General features: G+C 47.1%; 1 protein-coding gene across 9 annotated transcripts in view; it reads left to right on the forward strand.

Moving 5' to 3' along the window:
• PPIP5K1 (diphosphoinositol pentakisphosphate kinase 1) overlaps window positions 1-12175 on the forward strand; it is a 44147-nt gene that overhangs the window by 5547 nt on the left and 26425 nt on the right. For 7 of the 9 annotated variants that reach the window (XM_088172794.1, XM_014887824.2, XM_088172793.1 and 4 more), the window contains 15 exons: window positions 330-525; window positions 618-708; window positions 1662-1747; window positions 1981-2135; window positions 3112-3213; window positions 3497-3658; window positions 4725-4846; window positions 5293-5394; window positions 6123-6209; window positions 6637-6712; window positions 7218-7327; window positions 8275-8360; window positions 8754-8882; window positions 10846-10967; window positions 11729-11911. In XM_088172794.1, the coding sequence (XP_088028920.1) occupies window positions 330-525; window positions 618-708; window positions 1662-1747; window positions 1981-2135; window positions 3112-3213; window positions 3497-3658; window positions 4725-4846; window positions 5293-5394; window positions 6123-6209; window positions 6637-6712; window positions 7218-7327; window positions 8275-8360; window positions 8754-8882; window positions 10846-10967; window positions 11729-11911 (1809 nt within the window). The remainder of the gene's footprint in view (window positions 1-329; window positions 526-617; window positions 709-1661; window positions 1748-1980; window positions 2136-3111; window positions 3214-3496; window positions 3659-4724; window positions 4847-5292; window positions 5395-6122; window positions 6210-6636; window positions 6713-7217; window positions 7328-8274; window positions 8361-8753; window positions 8883-10845; window positions 10968-11728; window positions 11912-12175) is intronic. The other 2 variants (XM_088172795.1, XM_014887821.2) reach the window with 1 other exon arrangement.

A 12175-nucleotide genomic window follows, 5' to 3' on the forward strand; every position in this document is an offset into this window, starting at 1 on the left:
TTATGTCATGCTGCCATGCCCACTGCCTCAGGAAATCCAGCTTTTTGCTTGCAGGTCTGATGGGGGAAAACTAGTGGGTTTCTTTGTTCTGGAGACTTAACCTGACACTCCTGTAAACCTTTTCTGTTTCACCAGGGAAATTTTTGAGGAAAACTCTGGCACCTGTGAAAAAGGAAAAGGTGTCTCTGCAGAAAGAAAACATTCATTTTTTCTATAACCTACAGGAACAGGATGCAGAAAAATTGATCTCCAGCTCCTGACTGCTTTTGGCCCCTATTCAGTGTTACATTGAATGCTACTAAATTGATCTCTGTCTTCCCCTCTGTCAGCCACCAGAACGGCAGATCGTGGTGGGAATCTGTGCCATGACCAAAAAGTCCAAGTCAAAGCCCATGACACAGATTCTGGAACGTCTGTGCAAGTTCGAGTACATCACAGTGGTGATCATGGGGGAAGATGTAATCCTGAATGAACCGGTGGAGAACTGGCCCTCTTGTGACTGCCTGATATCCTTCCACTCCAAAGGTAACACATCTGTAGCAGTCATTAGCCTGCTTGAGCTGTGAACACAGGAGTTTCCTTTCAGCCTGCCTCTCTGCCCTCACCCTGTATTTCAGGATTCCCCCTGGATAAGGCAGTTGCTTATGCCAAGCTGTGCAAGCCATTTCTGATCAACGACCTTGATATGCAGTATTACATCCAGGACAGGTGGGTGTCTGTGAGCCTCTAAAGCCCCTTCCCTCTTCCTCTGATTCTTCTCAGCATGCTGTGGAAACTTCATTTTTCTGGTCACAAAGGAGTGAGATGAGGGGGAAGGGGACCTTAGCAGTGATTTTTTGGGATTTCTCCAAAACATGGAGGGGAATGGCTTTGAGGGTAAAACCATTGAGACCATGTAAAACCATGCTTTGTTTTCTGGTATAAATGTCTTGTAAGGAGTGCCTGGGATGTAGGGAGTGGAAGAGTTCTCACAGAACAAGGCTGCCATGACTAAAGCAAAAAAGACTAGTCCATAAGCAGGAGAGCCAAGTGGTGAGATGAGGGTCAGAATCTATGGTACGTGTGATGGTCAGACATGCGAGGTTTCTCAGTCACCTGTTGGTGGAGGCTACCAGCAGCCACACACTTCAGCCCTTACAGCCGGGCTGCTTTGGCTATGTGAGTAGGGCTCCTAACGGAACCTAAACTTCCTGCCCTGTCTTTAGGGTGGTGAGCAGTGTTATGTGGGTGCTGGCAGGCATGCCAGGGTGTAATTAGTGAAAGAACTGGCGTATGCCCCTTAACACAGGATGAAAGAAGGCTCCTGCTGCTTCTGCCAGGCCTGGACACTGGGTAGCTTGGCATGACAGGGCACTCTGCAAGAGGGCAGATCTGGGCAGGTGATGTGTACTGGATGTGCTGCTGTGCTTTGGGCATATGCTAATAATTGAGCATCCATGTTTAGGCCAGGTAGAGATTTACTCCAGGGCATCTGTGTCCAGAGCAGGACTGAGGCAAACCCCATAGCCTGTAGGACTCATCCAGAGAGCATATGCAGTCTGTCTTGATGCTTTTTTTGTGTTCATCTGACTGTGTTCTTCATCAGTGGGAGTGAAGTCTTTCCCTTGATGTGTACTGAGGACCTTTTAAACTCTTCTTGGCACTGCTTCTGTCCTCTACAGGCGTGAAGTGTATCGGATCCTTCAAGAAGAGGGAATAGACCTTCCACGCTATGCTGTGCTCAATCGAGATCCTGACAGACCAGAAGGTTGGTGTCCAACCTCTGCTGAAAGCCATTTCCCCAGGCTCTGCTATTTAAGATAGTCTGCAGAGGACAGACACCTGCATCACCTCAAAGAGGCTTGACTCATAAGTCTTTTGGGTTTTTCGTGGGCAAATTTCCCAACAACAAAACCGGCTGATGGGCCTGGGAGGGGCTTTGGCTCTGCACTAGGACTGTCTGACCTTTCCTGATGTGCTGCTGCTGTGCTCTGTCTTCAGAGTGCAACTTGGTGGAAGGAGAGGACCATGTGGAGGTAAACGGAGCTGTTTTCCCAAAGCCATTTGTGGAGAAGCCAGTCAGTGCTGAGGACCACAATGTGTATATTTACTACCCGACGTCGGCAGGTGGGGGCAGCCAGCGCCTCTTCCGTAAGGTGAGGAGGGGTCTCCAGAGCTGACATCTGACACCCATGTGGCTTCAGGAAGGAGTGTTGTGGCAGGTGAACGGGAAAGGAAGGGTTTGTGATGGGGATGTCTAGACCTTCTTAGAACTTATAGTTCTACCCCACCTACCTGGGAACCACAGAAGGATGTGTTTTAATGGTAGTGCTGACTTCACCTTCCCTATCTTCTTGGTAACCCTTATCCTGTAGTCATGGAGCACTGTGTCCCTTTCTGAATTGCATGCTGATTTCTCCTGGGTTTATCAACATGAATTTTTTCAAAAATCCTATGTTCCTATAATTTAACATCATTCTTGCCCTTCCTATTTAGTGTAGCTTGCACACGTGATAAAAGCGGCATTCATTCCTAGATTCCACAGGAAATCTGCCCTTACTCACTTCCTCCACTTTGCCAGTGAACAGTTATAGGTGTTATGTATATTTTTTCCAGTCAGTTACACATCTGCCATTAATAATGCTAAAATGATTGTTCCCTTAGGTAAGTTAGATACAGGTATGCCTCTTGAGGTTGTACTCAAAGCCTTACTAAAAATGAAAACAACATCATCTTCGATGTTGATAAAATCAGTCATGGTCCTAGAAGGAAGTTAAATTGATTGGATTATCACCTGTCATAATTTATTTTCATTTTCATATTAATTAGGATCCTTACTTTTTAGGTCTTTGTTCACTTTTTTTTGGTTCCATATCCTTGAAGTGATTGGAGACAAATCGATGGTCTATAGTAACTTTTGTCCTCTTTAAAGCCTGGAAAATGAGATACCTGTTGCATTTTAGTCTCTTGTCCTCCATAAAGAAGTGTGCCATAATGGCTGGGGGGCCTGAGATGCTAATCGATGAAATCTGCTAAATTCTCTACATATGGGATGAAACTTCTGCTTTTCTGCTTCCATCTGAGACAAGGATCCCTGTGCTCTTCCCTGAGGTGTTTATTCTGTGCTCTCAGATTGGCAGCCGGAGCAGTGTGTACTCCCCAGAGAGCAGCGTGAGGAAGACAGGCTCCTACATTTATGAGGAGTTCATGCCTACAGATGGCACTGATGTAAAGGTAAGGAAAAGCCTGGAATGATGCCTTCCTTTGTGAGGCCCGGGGGAGCTGAAAGTTCAGCAGTTTTGCTTAGTCCTACTTAGGCTCTGGAAGGTGCGTTTAAGCTTTGAGGTGCTGCCTGCGCAGTTTCGGCCCCAAAGCGAGGAGCAGGTGCTCTGTAGATCACACCAGGAGGAATGTGTGAGACCATCTCATCTCCTTTTCTGTGTCTGCAGCAGAAATATCTTCTGGAAGCTGCAGTTAGTCGGGTGGCTGTGTCAGGTGCAACTCACTGTGTTTGCAGGTGTACACTGTTGGGCCGGACTATGCCCATGCAGAGGCTCGCAAATCCCCTGCTTTGGACGGGAAGGTGGAACGGGACAGTGAAGGGAAGGAGATTCGTTACCCAGTCATGCTGACTGCCATGGAGAAGCTCGTGGCCCGTAAAGTCTGTGTAGCCTTTAAGGTCTGTATTTTCTTTGCTGTGCAAAGAAATGTCTGATGTGTGTCTGGGTTGGTGTTAAAACTTGTCATCCTGGCATGTCTCAGGCATGGCAATCCTCCTTGCCTGATGCCACTTGTTGGTCCTGCTGGCTGTGGCAGTTTGCTGGGCAGAGGTGACTGGGAAGGCAAGAGGTCCTGCAGCAAATGCCATCTGGGCTGGCAGGTGCCTGGTGTCCCACATACATCTGAGCATTTAATACTGCATCCTGAACATGCTGCTCTCCATCCAACCTGTGCTTATTCTGTCTTGGTTATTTCCTGCTTTTGTTTATGTGGAAAATTTGGTCTTATTTTATTGGTTTTCTTTTTCTTTTTGCATTTCGATGCTTGTGTTTGGTTCTTTTGTTTGTTTGAGATTTTTGTTTGTCTGGTTTTGGTTTTTTTTTTTCGTTTTTGGGCTTTTTAAAATAATATGGCTCTGGTGCAAATTGATGTTTTATTTTACATGTGGACAGAGTAATGAGTATGAGTCTAGGTATGGTACCATGACAGTTCAGCAGTGTTCAGCAGAAGAAGCACTGGACTCCTTGTTCCTATCCCACTGCAACTGGCACCCCATGCAGTTGGGCTGATGCAGATTCGGTCTCTTTCTTACCTTGTAGCCTTTTCCGTTTAGTGATGGGTGTCCTTGTCTGCAGCACTTCTTGTCCGTGCTTGTCAATCTGGTTCAAAATGATTGGATTTGAAAGGAAGAGCAGGATATCCAGGAGCTGCTCTGTTTCAGGCTTTTAGAGCTCTGGCAAGTCGGGGGTTGACCCTGATGGCTTCATCTGGGGGTTTGTGGTTAGGGCCTTTGGTACAGCAGTGAGGGAGTAAAGGTCTGACTAATGGCATGTCTTCACACTTGTTCTAGGCCTGTGAGGTGGGCATGGAGTGGAGGATGGCTGTAGCATCAGCAGGGCTGAACTGCTGCCCAGTTGGCATAAACATTGGCTGGGTCTGTTTATGCCCTGCTGTATACAGCTGCTGTCCCCCCACTGCTTCCTTCCTGTGTGTCTAAGTCCCAGATCCTCTGCTTCCTCCTGCAGCAAACCGTGTGTGGGTTCGACCTCCTGCGGGCCAATGGCCACTCTTTTGTTTGTGACGTGAATGGCTTCAGCTTTGTGAAGAACTCCATGAAGTATTATGATGACTGTGCCAAAATCCTTGGGTATGAACAATCCAAGTTTTGGTAAGATAGAAAGGTAATTCACGGCAAAGTAAAATGAAGCGTGGAGTCCTGGTCAGTATGTCAGAGAAGTCTGCAGGTGGTTCATGTGAGTCATTTGTTCAGCAGGTGAAGGCTTGGCTCTTGGAGGGAAGGGTTATTTTCAACCACTGGAGCTCCTGCCTGCATTGGCATTAGCTGTCTTTGTCTACAGCTAGATGTGTCTTCCAGGACTTTTCATTGCCTGCTAAGCCCAATTGTGGTATTGATGATGTGGGGGAGACTGGTATCACTAATTAGCCACAGTGTCATAGACGTCTCTGCACATCTATCATAGTGAGGGGAAATTCTGTGGCTCTCTTCACATCTTTCATCAGGACTGCTAAGGAGGAGGTGGAGAACCAAGGGAATGGATTTTCTTCTGAGTGTTGTATTTTGATTTCTTCCAGAAATATAATCATGAGGGAGTTGGCTCCCCAGTTTCATATTCCCTGGTCCATCCCAACAGAGGCAGAAGACATCCCCATTGTCCCCACAACTTCAGGCACCATGTGAGTACCTGCCATCTTCTCAAAAGGATGCCAGTGATGGCTACATGAGCGACAAGGTCTGAAAAACCCTTTCCAAGGGCCTGACATCACTAGCAGCATGGCATCTTCCAGCTGCTGTGCTGCTTGCAACCCTGAAATGCCTGTGGAAAGACTTAGCTATGCACATGGGAGTTGTGACAGGTTGGAGATTTAGCTGTAGGTTTGATGAATGCAGATGAGCAGTAACTGAAGAAATTACACAAACTGCTCCCATGGCTTTCAGAGGGTCCAAATTCTTTTTCAGGACAGGAAACAGATCAGGACAGATGCTGTAGCTGGTAGCTGACTGTTACATGGAGAAAGTGCGTATTAAGCTACCAGTGAAATAGGTGGAAACACTTACCTGAAATATTCATATTACCCATATGCTTGGCAGCCCCTCATTTGATACCTTTGGCCTTACCAGTTTTCTGGCACATAAGGCTAAAAGACCAAAGGCAGGTTTCTTTGTGATCCTCAGCATACCTAGACACTGGTGTGAAACCACTCAACTTGGTGGTGTCTGCAGAGCTTTGATTCCCTCTGCAGCTGTGGCACTTGTGTCTGGTTTAGTCTGGGAGAAATTCTACCCCTGCTGAGGAAAGCAGCTGTCAGAAGAATGGAAATGAAAGAGCAATGGGAAGCTACTTCCTAGTGGCAGCTCTGGAGTGTAGGGGCACATTTGTCATGTCTGTCCTGTGCTTCCCCAGGATGGAGCTTCGCTGTGTTATTGCAGTCATCCGTCATGGAGATCGCACCCCAAAGCAGAAGATGAAGATGGAAGTGAAACATCCCCGGTAAGAGCCAAGGGAAGAAGGTGCTGTGTTGCTGGGAAGGGACGAGGACCTATCCTCTAAACCAGAAGCAGGAGCAGGGGACTGAGTGCACAGGAGGCAGTACTTTTTCCTGGCCCCTCCAAGCAAATGCTTCTGAGCAGTTGAGAGAGCCCCCTTTCCCCACAAGGATCCTGACACCTTCTGTGTGAGCACTGGGAGAGTGAAGGTGCTGAAAAGGGAAGTGCTCTACTAAATGGGAAGCTAGTATCTGTTTGCTGGTTGTATTTTGCAAAACACTTCTTTTTTCAGAATTTCTGAAGCACAGGGAAGAGCCAGCAGCCTGCTGGTTCTCCCTGAAAAACAGAGACTGAATGCACATGTAGGGATGACCCTCCTTGTATTATTGAAGCAGCAGAAAATGGATCAGCATTCTTTGTTGTCTGTTCAGGTTCTTTGAATTATTTGAGAAATATGATGGTTACAAGACAGGGAAGTTGAAGCTGAAGAAACCAGAGCAGCTACAGGTGAGGAAGTACATTCTGGCGTTACTGTGTGGGATATGCAGGTAATACAAATCCTGCTGCAAGGCATTTCTTTGGCCTTGATGTAAACCTCCAAAAGGGCAACAGTCTGTCACACAGATGCTCCTTTGTCTCATTCTGCACCCTGGGCACACTCAGCTGGGTGACAGCAGGAGAGCAGAACGAAACTCCTGCTGCCTGATGCACACGCTGCAGGATGGAGATGATCTGATGCAGCCTGCCCACCAGCTGTGGTTGCCTCTGGTGGCAGATGGGTCCACACTAGGGACTGGGGCAATTGGAGGTACCTGCTTGGCTCTCAGCAGGGCTGTAGCACAGCACGGGGATGAGGCAAACTGCAGTGTGAAAGTTTGTCCTGCCTGAGCTGTGTCTTGTGAAATGACATGGCTCTGAGGAGTGTCTGTGTGATGCTGGGTGAAGCTGTCAGGAGGCCTTGCAGGAGTGCACTGGTGAGTCTGAGGCAGAATTGCTCTCTGCGTTCCAACAGGAAGTGCTGGACATTGCACGGCAGCTTGTGGTGGAGCTGGGAACCCACAGTGATTGTGAAATCGAGGAGAGGAAATCCAAACTGGAACAGCTGAAAAGTGTCTTGGAGATGTAAGCATTCCTATCTCAGGGCACTGTGGGTTTGCCTCAGAGCATGTGATACAGAAACAAGCTGTGCTGCTGGTGTCCTGGCTAGCTGGTGCCCAGAGATTGGCACCTGTCCCCTGTTAGTAACTGTACGTGAAAGGCACCATGCTCCTCACCTTTTCTCCTTGACATCAAAACCCTGCTGATCCTTGTCCCAAGTGTGTCTGGTGTTTGGCTAAACAACTTGAGATAAAGCTGAGCTTTCTTTGCTGCAGGAGAGGAACTGGGGTCCTTGAGGTTCCATGTGGATGTGAAGCATTTTGATATAACTGGAATAAAACTTGTATTAAATAAAGTTCTCCTGGTGCCAAAAGTTTAGGAAAAAGGAGCTTGGAAAACATGAGCAGATGTTTGTGTCCTCTGTTTTGTACAGTCGAAATAAATATGGTGGTATTGACAACTTCTAAATAAAAACAGGGTTGCTATTCACAACTTCTAAATAAAACCAGAGTTCCTCTTGGGACACACAGCCAGCATCTATGTTCAGGCCATGTCTCTGGAGCACAGAGGAAGACTTTCTGCAGTGATTCCCTCCTCTGCTCTTTCTGCTCGTCGGAGACATGGTTATTCTCAAAGCATCGGTCACAGTGGTTTTTACTGTGGTCTCATTAATTCACTTGTTAAAGATGTAGATAGACTTTAAAGCCTTAGTGAGGAATGACAGTGCAGAGTGCTCCTGGTAGAAGAGCAAGGGAACGGATCTTTGGATTTTGTTTGGAGAGCTGTTTGGTTTCTGGAGTGTGTGCTGGGTCACAGGGAGATGACAAAAATCATGTTTCATGGCTATGGGTGTTGCAGCAGAAAGTCTCTTATCTGTGCTGTAATTCTGCTTTGTACTGCCTGATAGCCTCTGGGCAAAGGTTGGGTGGAGTTGATTTGTTTCAGTTTTTTTTCTCCATCCCTTGTGACAGGTATGGACATTTTTCTGGCATTAACCGTAAGGTTCAGTTGACCTATCTGCCTCACGGACATCCAAAAGCTGCAAGTGAAGATGAAGGTAAAGAAACCCGATGGAACTACCCTGATCTTTAAGCCCAGAGTTCAGGTGTGAGTGCAGCTACTCTACCTGTATAGGCCTCTGACATGCAAGCAGATTTGGTGACCCATATCTTATCTTTGCTCACATCGTAGGAAGGATTGGAGGGATGCCAGTAACCCTGGCTGCCTCTACAGGGCTTACACTTCCAATTTTGTGAATGTCAGCCTATACCTTCAAAAAGTAGTGACTCTACATTTCCTACTTGCTGATTTGTTTGCTGGAGAGTTTGGGTCAGGCTTGTGTTGAGAACACTCTGCAAGGGGCCGATGACAACCTCTTCTTCCTCCTGTCCTGACCCCGTGCAAGCCCAGATATGAGATCTGATGTGGTGAATACCTGTTTGTGTCCTAGAAGCTCGCCGAGAGTCCTCCCCCTCCCTTCTCCTGGTGCTTAAGTGGGGTGGAGAGCTGACCCCGGCAGGAAGAGTCCAGGCTGAGGAGCTGGGGCGGGCCTTTCGCTGCATGTATCCCGGAGGCCAAGGTGAGTTTGTCCAGGTGCCTTTGGTCCTGCCCCATGGCTGCCAGCCTGCCCAGCCCAGCTCAGGGTTGCTCAGCCATCTGTGGCTGTATACAGCCTCTGGGATTACTTTTTGTTCTTTTGAGTTGACATGGTAAAGGTAAATAATTCAGGTGGGTTTTGCACCCAAAGATCCCTAAGCTGACCAGAGAGGTGTGCTGTTAAACTTCAGTGTGTCTTGAAGCACAGCAGCTTTCTTTACATAACATGCCAGGATTCAAAAAAGACAAGTGGTTCTAATAAAGTACATTCTGATGCAGCAAATACAAAATTCATGAATGGTTAACGAGGAATTTAGGTCAAATGTAGAGATCAGAGGAGATCTGTCTTGGAACACAGATAATTCTGCCCTGAGACAGGAGAATAGGGAGGTAACTTCTCCATATTTTCTTCACCATAATGCCGTGATGCTGAAAAGCATCTAATGTGCATGCAAATCAACAAGAGCTGAAAGGGAGAAAAAAAAAAACGTGCTGAGATTGCCTTTGAGTCAGGAGTAATACACTGGATTGATCCAGTGAGCCCAGTATTGGATATGCTTGTCTTTGACTTGTATGTTTAATTAATTCAACTTAATTAATTACATTTCAAATTAATTAAGCAAATTTAAATTGACTTGAAGGTGATTTCCTTCTAGAATAAAGAAGAGTTACGTTTGGTGGAAAAGAATTGGGTCAGGGGACACTTAAGCAAGCTGGACATACATGAACCCAAGGGCCCTGATGGGCTGCACTCACGGTGCCAGGGAGCAGGCAGGTGTTCCTGCAGGGCCACTAAGGGTTCTCTTTGAAAGGCTCTGGATGTTGGAGGACGTGCTTGAGGACTGGAGGAGAGGAAGTGTCACTCCTAGCTTCAAAACTGCCAAGGAGGGCCCAGGGAACTGTAGCCAGGTCAGCCTCAGCAGAGCCCCTGGGCACTGGTAACGGAGCAGCTAATCCTGGAGATCATTCCTGGGTGCATGAGGGATAGGCAGGTGACTCTGAGTAGTTAACATGGATTCACAAATAGAAGTCATGCTTAACCGACCTGATAACCTCCTACAGGGAAGTTACCCCCGTTCTTAGGTGAGAGTCATTCTGAACAACAGCTTTGTAGACTTCTGCTCCATGTGGTCATTCATGGAGAGGAAGAGATCTTGTTTTGCAGGGGAGTGCTATGTTCCTGGGTAACATTTGGTGCCTGGCAGCTTTCCCAGGACATACTTCTGGCTGGTGCCTGTCCTTGTCTGTCAGGGTGTTTCCCTGAGTTGTGAGCTCAGAGCTGGGAGTGCTGTTCCTGTCTTGTCATGCAGTGTGACTGGCTACTGTGCAGAACTGCCCTGGGATTCCAGGCAGCAGCAACTAGTGATCACTGCACTGTCTTTGGAGGTGACACTCGAGATCTGCATGAGATGCATTTCTCCATTACTCATCTGACTCCTGTGATTGACTCAGCCATGAGAAATAAACTGGCAGTTTGTGCCACGAGGTAATTGTAGCTCTACAGAATCTACTTTGGAAACTTCCTTGCTGAACTGCCCTCCTTGCAGTTCTGAGGGCTGCAGGACCTGCTCTCATTCATAAAAGAAGCAGAAGGAAGTGATTTTTTTTTTGGTGCATCTTCATTCTGCACCAGGGTATTCAGGCTAGCAGAACTACTACAGGCTGTTGAGTAGAGTTTGCTGCAGAATTTGGGCAGCATTAGTGAATGCTCACTTTTTTCCTCAAAATTAACTTTCCCAAGTTAAGCAAAGCCTTTGTTACATTTCTAGTCCTTGTGTATAGCTAGAACAGTCTTATTTTGGAGCAGCAGAAATGTTTCCTATGCAAGTGACTAATTCTCTACATAACTTTGTTGCTACAATAATATTTGTTTGTCTAAAGCTGAATGTCCATCTGGCAATTGTGCAGGTGTGAGAATATGAATTCTGAGCTGTCCTTGTTTGCAGGTGATTATGCTGGTTTCCCTGGCTGTGGCTTGCTCAGGCTGCACAGCACGTACCGCCACGATCTCAAGATCTACGCCTCAGACGAGGGGAGAGTTCAGATGACAGCAGCAGCTTTTGCCAAGGTCTTTCTTCTCTTTTGGGCATCTGTTTGTTCTACTTCATTAAAATATGCTGGTTCTAAAGGAAAACCTCTGGTGATGAGGAGGGAGTTTTCCTGGGATCTTCCCCCTCTCTGTTGGATGGACTGGGGTACACTGTGCTAATAGCAGGTGTATGGGGCAGTACTGAGCATTTGGTATATCCTGTCACCTTTAATGTCCTGTCCAGGGTAGGACTCTGACTCAAGAAGGAGTTATGAATGGATTATTGCTGGTGCTTGATGTTAGAGCACACCAGATGTGCTGCTGAGTATTGGTTGCCTATAGAATGAATGTTTCTGGGGTGGCTGTCCAGCCAAAGGGCTTATTCCTTGCCTGCTGGATTTAAAAAGGGGAGTGAAATGTCTTTGGTGCAGTGTGGGGTGGAGACTGGGGAGAAGACAGGTTCATTTGCAGCTGAAGCCAAGAGGAATCCTGCAGTGGCCTTAGGTGGTCTTTGGAGCCTTCACCATATTAACGATTTCAAACAAACGGAGTTGCTTGAAAGTTGAGCCTGCTCAACAGACAAATCTGGGGCTGTTGCAGGGAGAGCTGTCCTTTGCTTGAACAGCTCTAGAAGCATGCCACAGTCATCTCTGATTGGAGAGGATGTTGCTGTAAAACTGCCCTTCAAGGATAGTTGAGATTTCACTTAAGTTGCCTGACTTCTGGCCATGAAACTACCAGAATTTTTGTAGCTTGGGTTGCACAGACCTGAAATCTTGTCCTGTGTGGTGTGGCTTTAGGGTCTGCTGGCCCTGGAAGGAGAACTGACCCCCATCCTGGTGCAGATGGTGAAAAGTGCCAACATGAATGGTCTGCTGGACAGTGACAGCGATTCCCTTAGCAGCTGTCAGCACAGAGTGAAGGCGCGACTGCATGAAATCATGCAGAAGGATGCTGAGTTCTGTGAAGAGGATTATGAAAAGGTAAAGCACCAGTGTGGCTTCATTGCTCTCTGTATCTGGAAGGAGAATAGCATTGCTTCAGTGGTTTGGTGTTAAATGTGTGGTATGTGAACAGTGGTTTGGTTAGTTTGAGATCAGTTCTTGTCAAAATGACAGGATATGTATGGAAGTGTGCAGGTTAATGGCCCTTGCCCTTCTCTGAGTGACAGTCCTCAGTGTCCCCTGCTGTCCTCTTCAAGGCTGATCGTGGTGCCTTCCTCTCCCTTCAGAATTCCCAGTTCATTT

Source organism: Sturnus vulgaris, chromosome 13 (assembly GCF_052056855.1).
Source record: "Sturnus vulgaris isolate bStuVul1 chromosome 13, bStuVul1.hap1, whole genome shotgun sequence".
Taxonomy (NCBI): Eukaryota; Metazoa; Chordata; class Aves; order Passeriformes; family Sturnidae; genus Sturnus; species Sturnus vulgaris.